General features: G+C 37.1%; 1 protein-coding gene across 26 annotated transcripts in view; it reads right to left on the reverse strand.

The window, feature by feature from the left end:
• GTDC1 (glycosyltransferase like domain containing 1) overlaps positions 1 to 12,040 on the reverse strand; it is a 396,065-nt gene that overhangs the window by 194,837 nt on the left and 189,188 nt on the right. For 22 of the 26 annotated variants that reach the window (XR_008295325.1, XR_008295324.1, XR_008295323.1 and 19 more), the window contains 2 exons: positions 9,983 to 10,150; positions 6,437 to 6,611 (listed from right to left, as the gene is read on the reverse strand). Coding sequence is in view for 23 of the 26 variants with exons in the window: in XM_053215004.1 (XP_053070979.1) it covers positions 6,437 to 6,611; positions 9,983 to 10,150 (343 nt within the window). In the remaining 3 variants the exon portion in view is untranslated. The remainder of the gene's footprint in view (positions 1 to 6,436; positions 6,612 to 9,982; positions 10,151 to 12,040) is intronic. The other 4 variants (XM_053215012.1, XM_053215008.1, XM_053215009.1 and 1 more) reach the window with 1 other exon arrangement.

Genomic DNA, 12,040 nt, shown 5'->3' on the forward strand with positions numbered 1-12,040 from the left:
CTTTCTAAAGTCTTGAGTCCTTTCTTTTATAACATTACCATGACATGGTCCCTTTTATTCGATATTTCTGTCAATTCACTTGTATAAATCATTTGTTCTTCAGTGGTCAGGGTCAAGTATCAGGGACCAGAACCTCGTTTTGGGGGACATGCAATATAGAAATAATGAATTAAAGAAAAAGAATTTGGGTTCTAACATGGATTAAAAATGACTGATTTCTTGTTCTACCTTTACTATCTGTATGACTGTAGGCATAAAGTTATTTACATTCTCTACGGCTAAGTTACTTCAAACTATAAATGGAAAATAGCTTTTAGAATTTTTGGAAGAATAAAATGCTAAAATACGCATAATAGGCTTAGCCACAATGCAGGGCTAAAATAAGAATCACTAAGGTTAACTGTTATGGTTAGCTCTACCTTCTAAAGATGACATTGCCAGAAAGCAAGTTACCAATTCTTCAGATGTTCTGATTTCATTAGACCAAGACTGACACAAAGGCCTGGCTATGTAAATCTCCTAGTTGTATGAGGCCTTGCCTGTATGGCAGCTACCTGATTTAGAGAAAGAAAATACTGGCTTCTTCTAGCCAATGTCCAGCTCAGTTGGCTGCAGGATTGCTTCTTTTATTCTTTGCATCGCACATCCATGGAGTTCTACGTGAGATTTGCCTTCTTGATATAAACAGTGAAATTTCCTTAGTTTTCAATCTAATCTATATCCTCTAACACAGAATTGGCTTCCCAGTCATGAGTCTCATGTCATCAAGTCTTGAGATCCTATTTATCTTCTGGCATGGGACAGGATGCATATTTCTACTCCCTCAAAATTCCTATGTTTAAATCCTACCCTGGTCCACAACATGATGGTATTAGGAGGTGAAGCCTTTGGGCATCACGAGGGTGACTCCTTCACTGATGGGATGAGTGCTTTTACAAAAGAGACTCCAGAGAGCTCCCTAGTTCCTTCTTCCATCATGTGAGAACACTGCACAAACACAGAAAACAGACCTTCAACAGACACCAAATCTACCAGGGCCTTAATCTTGGACTTGCCAGGCTCCAGAACTATGCGAAATAAATCCCTGTTTTTCATTAGCTACCCAGTCTATGGTATTCTGGTACAGCAGCCCATACAGGCTAAAGCATGGTATTAATATTGCAAAATTTGTTTTGTTGCCCACTGATCATCTGACAGGCCTGGATGTCTTCAATACCGAAGGGGGAGTGTATACACTCCCACCCTGACACCAAAGGGAGATCTTGTCCATAAAAAGCCTCCATCAGGAAGATCTAAAAAAGATAGCTCACTGAAATATTCTCTGGTGACCTAAGCTTACAGATGTTAAAACTGCATATGAAGGTTCAGATGTTTACTATCTTCCTTGAGGTGAATACGGCTCGTGTACATCCTAGAGTAAGGCATGATGCTTAACTTCATTTGCTGTTATTTATCATTTCTGCCAAAAGTGGGTTATGCATTTCCCTACATTCTTAACCAGAATTTACTGGCTACCATTTAATCTCTTTTAATAAATCACAGCCCTCCTTTTGATGTACAAGCCGTACAATCATGGAGAAATGTCTGCAGGGTTCTTCAATGTGCAGAGTTGCCTGCCCTGCCATAGAATGGCTTCAGACTGCTATGCTTTTTCACTTCTCATATATTTTTTTAAATAGTTTATCTCTCTCCTCCCTTGTTGTCGAGCTGTCAGTCAGCTGTCACTTTTTACTGCTGTCAGTGAGCCTGCCTTTATCGCACCCCCAATTTGATGCTGCTAATCTGCTGTCAGCTGAGAAATCAGATAATCAAGACCTCTGAAATTGCATTCACAATAAGTGGTGGGCCAAGCATGGGATGGAGATTGTGAGATATGAGTTCCAGTTCTTGCTCTGTCCCTATCTGGCTGTGTGGCTACCAGGAGACACTTAACTTCTCTGAACCTTGGTGCTTCCATCCAGAAGGAGCAGGATCCGTGTGTGTGTGTGTGTGTGTGTGTGTGTGTGTGTGTGTGTGTGTGAGAGAGAGAGAGAGAGAGAGAGAGAGACAGACAGACAGACAGACAGAGACAAAGAGGAAAGGAGAGAGATCTCAACCAGATTTGGAGCCTAACTTTCTCTGGCTGTCAGAAAGAACATAGGAAACTTTTTTGTGAGTTAACAGAAGGCAGGATAGGGGTACCACTGACCTTTTAACTGTCAAATTCAAGGATATGTTTTAGTCATCACTTTATTTAACCTTAGTCCTCTGAATTCAGTACTGACCATCTCCTTAAAGTCTTCTTCCCTTTGCTCCAGAGGATAATTCTTTCAATGTTGACCTTCTGACCCTTTTTTCTCCTCTCTTCAATCCTGGGCTGTTCTTCCACCAGCCCCTTAAGTGTTAAGAGTGCCAATAGCCAGTCTGAAGTTCAAAGCCAGGGTAATGATGAGAAACCAGCAAGAAGCCTGAGAAGTAGCAACCTGTGTGTCCTAGCAGTCAACTGAAGAATGTGTCATAGTGTATCAAACACTGCTCCTGTGTCAAGTAAGATGAGCGCTGAGAATTGACCACAGGATTTAGAGAGGCATGGAAGTCATTGGTAACCTCGACAAAAGCAATTTCAGTGGAGTAGCTATAAGAGAGAACAGTAGGAATAAAATTAGCAGCAAGTATAAACAACTCTTTCAGGAGGTTTCACTACTAACAGAAAGAAAGAAAACAGGCAGTTTCTGAAGGGAGAAGTGGAATCAAGAAAGGATTTTTTTTTTAAGATGTAAAACTAATAACACTTCTCTTATGCTAACAGTAATGATCCAGAAGACAGGAGAACTGATGATGCAGAACAAAGGACACATTGCTAGGATAGTAGTCTTATGTATGCAAGAAGGATGAGCTCTGGCAAAAGTGGGGGCAAAACCCTTACACAGAAGCAACGTCAGTTCGTCCTTATTAACAGGTGTGAATTAAGACACCTGGGTGGCTCAGTTGGCTAAGCGTCCAACGTCAGCTTTGGTCATGATCTCACAGTTTGTGAGTTCAAGCCCCACATCGGGCTCTGTGCTGACGGCTCGGAGCCTGGAGTCTGCTTCGGATTCTGTGTCTCCCTCTTATTCTGCCCCTCCCTTACTCATGCACTGGCTCTCTCTCTCAAAAATAAATGACCATTAAAAAAACTAAAACAAACACACACACACACACACACACACACACACACACACACAACAGGTGCGAAGAGGGAGAATATGCACCCAGGAACACATGGATGGGCAGACGCAGTGGTGGCAGCATATATAAATTCTCTGACGATTGTTTCTATTTTCTCAGTCATGATCTGAGAATGAAGATAGGATATTTGGAATCAGCAGTTTACAAAGAAAGAAAAATGCATGATTAGTTATCTATAGGATAAAAAATGTGGTCTGTTTGCCAGGCAGCTCTCAGGGACCATATGAACTGAGAGTAGACTAATAAGTATGTTCTTGGATGTTCTTCTAATCAAATTAAGGGAAAAGTACAAACAAATTGAGAGTATCTGCAAGACAGCAGGTATGATGACCAAATATGGAGGTTAAGCTCAAGGAAGAAAGAGGAAAATTGGCACAAGAAGAGCATCTCAAAGTAAGGAACTGGCCCCATCAATGGATGGTAGGGTCTTATGAGGCCCAAAGACTGAGTCAGGATGATAAAGAGAATAATAAATGAATCTCTCTATTTATATGAGACTGCTCCTTTGGCAGAATTTTTCTGTTTTCATATGCTAATTAAGAGAGGGCAGAGAGGAAGTCAGTCCTTTATATTCAGGTGGCAATAAATGTGCTATGTTACATAACAATGGGAGTGGGTTAATTAATAAGATGAATTAGTCTTTACTGGGGGGCTATTACATACCAGGCACTATGCTAGGCATTTCATGTATGCATTATTTCCTTTAGTCACTACACAATGCCTATGAGGTGATGATGTAAATGTAATAATCATAATCATTAAAGAACCTAGGCTCAGGGTCATTATACTTGCATAGGTTGCAGAGCTAGCAAGGGACAGTCAAGACCCAAACACAATGTATGTATGTATGTCTACAGTGTTTAAGAGCTTTCCCATCCCCAGGTGCTTAACACATATAACGATAGTTTCAAGAGATATTCTTTCTTGCTACTATTTTTCTGGTCTTTGAGAATGAGGCAGTGAGGGGTGAGCAGGGCAACAGGTAAGAGCTGTTGCCACAAAGCCAATCCTTGTGAAGTCCTATGTGACTGATGTGCTCTGAACTATAACTGTTATCAACTTTATAAATCCTCATATTTTTTGCTGAAATATGGCTCTTCCCTTTCTCTGATGAATATCCATTAGAGTATACACTATCATAGCACACTGTATTAATAATTTAATTGTATCTTCCACTTTGTTTTTACTTAAATTTATTTTTGCCATGACCAAAAAATATTTGTATAGGGACAGAGATAAGAGCATTCATAAGTTTTTTCTTCTTCCATCATCTTGGTTATGTTGCCTTTGGAATTACTAAATATTTTTCAACATCTCAACAAAATAATACTCTTTTAAGACTGCAGGCATTAGAATGATTGTCATTCATGCAAATAATCACTTACTTACACTATATGAGTTTGGGGTGGATAAAGCAAATTACCATTTGAAAATAATTCAAATAATACTCTGGGCTAAGACCTTGCTTATGAATGTTATCTTGGCCACAATATTTCTTAACCTTCTTCCATTTAGCTAGATTTATTTATGGTAATATAGTCCAAATTAATAAACTATTCAATTGCCACAGGTGTATTAAGTATATGATGTTGTAGGAATATATCAGATGCAAATGAATTTTAAAATACATTATTTATTTGGAATTCTATAGTGGTAATAATTAAGATGTAGTATAATTATGTACTCACTTAAAGATGTACATTTTGAGTATATATTATATGAAAAACTTAAAAATGTATCAAAAAATAAGGTTCATATTTTAAAAATGTGGACTAAAACATAAACTGTGTTTTAGCTCATCATAGATCTTAAAGTGTAACAATTATATTTTCCAAAAGTTGAAATTCTCTCATCCCACATATTATATATATAAATATACAAATACAACAACTATATATGCATATACATATTTATACATACACATGTGTAACTGAAAATCGAATTTGATCTTAGTGTCACTTAGCCTGATAGTTGTCAAAACTGCACATAAATGATTAAATGTTTTTGACATATGACAATGTTTTGCTGATAGGAAGTATGACCAGTAAACATAAAACTGGATCAAAAGTCATAGGGTCTAAACTTTAATCCAGTGTGTGACAATCATCAGCAGTGTGAGTGCAAGCCAGTCTCCTGCTTCCCTGGGCCTCTGTTTTCTGAACTCCATAAAGTAAAAATTGGGCAAGGTTGTAGAACTTAAATTTTATGACTCACTAACTTGACTTGGTATTAGGCAGATTCTTCTTCAATGAAATATTAACTAGTAAAATCCTGAAATAAATCAGCATTCAGAGTGCTGATGAGGACTACTGATCCCACAGCAAAATCTAAATCTAGAATACAGAAAATAATGCTGACCTCCTGCATAATGTGCAGACATTAAATTGTTTCCTGATTTCATTTCAGGGATGGGGAACAAACAGCTGTCCCTGAACTCTTTTTTAAGGACATCGTCAGTTACAAACAGCAGCATCCCCAGCTAGGATGAGTCCCACTGAAGTAAACTTTCTGTTCACACGGGAGAAATATTCCTAGTGGTAATAAAAACCGTTTTGCTAGGTTTAATCAGAAGTGAAAAGGAATTTGAGAATGTTCCCTTTGAGCCACATCATCCACTGCTAATTCAGGGTGGGCCTAGCAACAGGGGTAATAAAAAATGTCCTTAGTAACAGAGAAAGAGAAATGGCAATTAAGTGTATTTGCAACCTAAAATAGAAGACCTAACTCTTTATTAAGATAATATAAATAATAAAAAAAAATGGAAAAAGGAAAAAAATAGAAGGAAATAGCATGGGAAATGAAAGTAACCCAAGCAGTGCAATTTAACACTGATTTACTTAGAACAGTTTGCTATATACATATAAGCCCATGGGCATAAGCTGAATGCAAAGGCTGAGAAACATGCTTAACAATGAATGACTTCTGCAACAAAACAACAAATAAAGAAACAAAACAGTAAGTGTTAAAAAGCCAAAGCAGCTTGCTTTGGGACAGCAATAAATAACAGAAAAGAAAGGACGAACTCAATATCAGAACTAACCATTCAGTGATAGGTTGGACACATGATTATTTAAAATGTTTGTAAATCACAGCATGGTGAAATAGAATTCGATTCTCCAATTAACCATGCTTACGCTGAAAAGTTAAAATTGGCAAGAACACCACCAATTTCTATACATTTGGTGAATAAAGTATGATACAATATTGAAAACAGAGTCAAACATACTGACCTGCTCACATCAGGAAACCTGATGGGAAAGTAAATAACTTGGCACTTGGGTCTGATGATGCTTTCCAGATCCTTGGGTCTGTGATCAGGAATCAGCTTCATAAATTTTCCAATAGAGGTGAGAAATGACTCCATGTTAAAAACCGAGTTGAATACCACCACATCAGCCACCAGGCTGTAAAGGGAAAGGATAAATGCAAATGATGAACCCACACTCACTCACAGCTATTTTTCATAAGCCTAAGTCCTCTGTGTTAATCAGAGTTTATACTGTCCTTGGGCTTGCAAAGAACTCAGCACTTCCCACAGTATTTACTAAAATGCCTCTAATAGAGAATTAGTTTCATTAGCATTGTATCGTGGTAAGTTTGATTTCTGGCATCAGGAAAGAAAGGCAGGAGAGGAATCAAATAATTTATTGGGATCTTATGAGGCTCCAAACAAAGTTTATTTTTCTGCAATGCCAGGACTTTCTATAACATCAACAGTCAGTACAGCAGGACCTTTTCCGTTGTGGCCCAAATACCCACGTTGGGTTTCTATGTCAGTGATATACGTCGTTTTACACCATACTACACTGAAGAGAACATCTGCCAATCCCTTTCACTACCTTCAAGGAGATGAGTTCAGATAAAGCTACTTCCCACAAGAGCATACCTTCAAACACGTGGTTAAAGTCTATTTCGTGTTTAGTCCTTGCTTCAAAAAACCATTAGGTTTTTTAAAGCTCTGGAACTGTACAGGAAGAATTATATGGGATATCTCTACAAACAACTTATTTCACTATTATAGTATATTTGGGGTGGCCAAAGAAGAAGGACCACAGTACCATGGACCTTCATAAGTACATGAAATAAATATAATTTTAGCTATTACTTTTGATGGATATATTGCGTTCCTCCCTTTAATATTTTTTAAATAAAAATAATCTAAAATACATTATTATAAGGAAATGTGAAAACAAATTTTAGGTGTCATAACTATGTCAGTAGTGTTCAAAACAGCCCATAACATTTTATTGAAAACCAATGAACACGAATGATAACCATGGGCAAGCTGGATAAAACCTGAATATGGAGTATGTTCCCTTTATGAGTCAAAAAACTGATTTAATAAATAATTGTTTTGATTTAAGCAAATATTTTTGCCTTAGGCAATGATTTAGGGTCTCGGTGTCATGGGATCTCAGCAAAATGCATACAAACGTTTTAGTGAGAAGCTATATAAGTTCAAACAACAGTTAATTTTATTTCACCCTAAAAATGACAGATCAAGAAAACTAAAAAGTCCGCAAGATGGCAAAACACAAATGAATAAGCAGAGCTTACAGAATAGGAATATCAAAGCAAATCCTTCGTTTACTGAGGACAGCCAAAGTTCCTATTATTAATACACAGCGGAACAAAAAAACCTACAAAAGGCATGTTGAACTGCCACCTTTATGCCTCCCCTGCAAAACTGCTTTTCCATACAAGTTTTTTTTTTTTTTTAGTTGCAACCTAGTGGAAATTTGGGGGTAGGGGTGATAACAGCACGGATAACACAAAAGAATGTCACAGAAGTGCTGACACAACACCAAGCAATAAGGAAGCCAATATAATAATATACCAAAAGTTGAAGGATGTTTTACAGCTAGTCTGTTTTCACCATATGTCACATATTGTAATAGCGACCCACAGGTCATAATATACTGTTACGACACGTGTTCATAAGTCAGAGGGCTAGTGAAACCTCTATTTAAGGTGAGTGCTTATGTCAGTCACCTCTAAAGTCCTTAACTGCCACATGGTCAAGAAAGAAATCCGACAGTGCCAACAAAAGCAGAAGTCAGCAAGAAAACTAAAGAAACATTTGAGGAAGCAAGAGTCATACTTTTCGAAGAGAATCTGAAACAGGACTGCTTCCTGACACTCTTATTTTTCCTCTGGACAACTGTGAACCATTTTTTTCTCATTAAGAGGCCAACCGATGATCGACTCCCCTTCTTTCTCTCCGAGCTTGTTGATCGGTTTACCCTCTTAAGAAGAGCAATGCCGGAAAATCATGTTGGAAGCCTTATAGTCTCATTCCTTTCGACCAAACACAATCTTTTATAAAACAGAGAGATGAGGGGTAGTGAGCTGAAATTTTTTATAGACATCTGCCCTCCTAGGGCATGCAACCTAACTACTTACATTCCTAAAAAAATTTAGTCTCCGCTAAATTAAATATCCAAGACGGTCTACAGAAATATTCTTTTCATGCATTTCCTCTCTGATATGAGTGGGTGTAACTTCCATTAACTTTAAAGCCACCCATAAAGGGAAAAATAGACTTAATTTTTTTCCCCAGTTATTTCTCAGGGGTAATAAACACACACTATTTGAGGAAAAGAATGATGCTAATTCAAGAAATCAAAAGAATATTACAAATGTTTTCCATATTGATAAGGCACAGAATGATTTTATTTTTGTTTTTAAAACATATTCCCCTTCTCTGTTTCAAGATAAAATAAAGTATTTTAATTTTATTATGAAATTTCAACACGGTTGCTTTTTTTATGAGACATTTGACGTGAAGAAGTTCCACTCTATTTTGATAGCACTGCCACTTCACGATTGAAGCAGCTTGTAAAAATGATTGCAGGAAAACATTTACGAAATGCTCGAAACACGGAAATATTACCATAGAGTTGTTTTTCTATGTCAACTAAACTATGGAATATGCTGTAGGAGTTGGGAGTCTGTTTAAACACATCATGAATCCCAATTGCTAAGAACTATTAAAAAAGGTAGGATGTACCCTATCACTGCCAAATTGATTCTATTTGATTGTTGCAGTTATGTGAATAGGATGCACCAGCAAAGCCATTTCAGAGTTGTTATTAACTTCTTTCATTAACTAAGCTTCAAGAGATACACTTTGTGGAAGTAACAACAGAGAAGGACCATCACCTTTGAAATGTCATGGTATTTTAAGGCTGTGCGATTTCAGAAGACTCAATGAGGGGAAAAAAAAAAAAAACCAACCACCTAAAGATTCATTTCCCATAGTTTTCTCTTACAAACAGTTAAAAAAAAAAAAAGACAAAAACCCCTTGGTCTATTACTTATTCCTCTATAAATTTCTATTTTGATTTCAGCTGGATATATTGAAAGTGGTTGGTAAATGAGAATGGATGAGAATTGATTAACTGCTCTTTTCTAAAAGTACCCCTTCTACAATACAGGATGGAATCAAGGGGTAAAGATGGCGCCTTGTGGACACTTTGATTCTATTTTTATTGTTGTAGAAAATAGATAACTAGTTCAACATACATCATTAGATTGTTACATATGTGTATTTTATAAGAGGATTAGCTGTGTGTGTATATACGTATACGTATACGTATACGTATATGTATATATATATACGGCAAAGGCACAAGCAATTACTACCATGGAAGGTATGTTTACACTTATGCACCTATTTCAAGATGTTTTCTAAATAAGTGTACAGTAGGTCTTCAGATTTAAAAGCGAAATCTTTTAGCAAAGGACTACATATAATGATACAATCCATACCTACCATGAGAGAATTTGGTTGTATCCATACTGAAAATCCCTCTCCTGACATTTCTTGACAGGATATACCAATTGGTTCTCATGGAAGTACAGAATCTTTTTCAACTTCCCAAGGTCAGGCCGAAGGGCAGTCAGTTCAGTCAGGTTCAGCACTGAGCTTGCAAAGAGGATCCTAGGAAACAAGGAGATTAAAGTTTACTGTCCCAAGTATGTGTGAAGTGGTCATCCTTCGCCTTCCTCCCCCTTTCCCTCTTCCTACCCCCCCAAAAAACATATCCCCTATAGGGACACATCAATAGTTAAGCCTTAATACCATGTAGCAGCATTCTAAGTTTTGATCTCTTAAAAAGCAGCTGCTAAGAACTATAAAAGCCCTGAATCTCATTGGTCTTCTCAGCTCAGTTACTGAGAGATGCAAAAAGAAAAAGAAAAAAAAAAAAAAAAAGCCGGATGGATTTTATTGAAAAAGGCAAGAAAAGCTCTATCTGAAGGACAAATGGAACAAAGATAAGGCTGACTGGGGAATACTTTGCTTGCCAGTTTCATTACACTTTACTTCTTTATGCAACCAACTACTGAAATTCAATATACGAGCAGGAATGGCACATGTTCATGTTATGACATAAACCCTTTTGATTTATGCAACAGACTTATTGAGTGTGGTCTTTTTCTCTTGGCATGTTTTCTCACTGTCCCTATCTGCCACCTCTCCCTTTTTCTTAACTGTTTGGCAATATTCGTGGTTTTCTTATTGTTATTTTATTTTTTTTTATTCTCCATTACTGGACTGCTAATGGCACCAGATGTATAATCCAGCAACGTATGATCTATAAAACTCCTTATATAAAAAATAAATATAAAAGAGAAGAAGAAGAAAGCTGATTCCTTATCTTTGGGAAAAAAAGGAACTGAAAGCTTACCTATTATGTTTATAAATGAAACAGTGTCCATTTACTTACTCATTCCACAAACGTTTACTAAATGCCTAATGTGGGCCAGAGTCTAACCAGGAAGAAGAGAGAAGATGAACCAAGACGAACCATCAGGATAAACGCTACCTGCACTTGTGACATAAACAAAGAATTAACAGAAAGAAACCCGAAAGGAGTAATATCGCTCTAGGACAACCTATTATGTTTATAAATGAAACAGTGTCCATTTACTTACTCATTCCACAAACGTTTACTAACTGCCTAATGTGGGCCAGAGTCTAACCAGGAAGAAGAGAGAAGATGAACCAAGACGAACCATCAGGATAAACGCTACCTGCACTTGTGACATAAACAAAGAATTAACAGAAAGAAACCCGAAAGGAGTAATATCGCTCTAGGACAACCTCGAAACGTTTCCCTAACGAGGTGCCTACCACATATGGACACAAAAGAGGAACAAATTACAGTCCCTGAACAGCTGAGGACATTTAGATGGCACAATTTTGATAGAATGCCACCTTTACAACATAATGTAGCATCACTTGACCCTTACAGCTTTAGTTCCATTCTACATAATGAGGTTCAACAAGGTTAAGAGTTTTGCGTTTACTGGTAGAAAGTGGCACTGGTAGATTGACGCTGGTACAAAGTGGCAAAGCAGAGACTCCTGGTCTTCGACAGCCTGAAGCACCTTTCATTATGCCACGGATATGAACTGGCTGTGGACCACTTAAACACTGCAAATGATTCTTTGTGTACTTAATAAATACAAAATATCATACTTGTTATTACCATGATTACAACCACTATAAATTTTCCCTTGCAGATAAGTCAAATGGCTAACTTCAGGTGTTTATATGATTTTCACACAGGAAGAATGATGACATGATAAGTGCATATATCATAAGTAGGAATTCAGGTGTCTTCTTCATGGACTAAAAAAGGCACATAAAGACCAAAAGGCCGTGATCTCTCTCTAAAGCCACATGGCTGTATTAATATCATGGTTTAATGCTTTGAAGTAAAAAAAAACCTTACAAAGGAGACGTATTTATATTTTTAACTGTCTATTTGTATTCAACTAAAGCAACAGAAAAATGGTGATCAAAAAAATGCCTTATTTTGTCCAA

The sequence above is a fragment of the Acinonyx jubatus genome, chromosome C1, assembly GCF_027475565.1.
Source record: "Acinonyx jubatus isolate Ajub_Pintada_27869175 chromosome C1, VMU_Ajub_asm_v1.0, whole genome shotgun sequence".
Classification (NCBI taxonomy): domain Eukaryota; kingdom Metazoa; phylum Chordata; class Mammalia; order Carnivora; family Felidae; genus Acinonyx; species Acinonyx jubatus.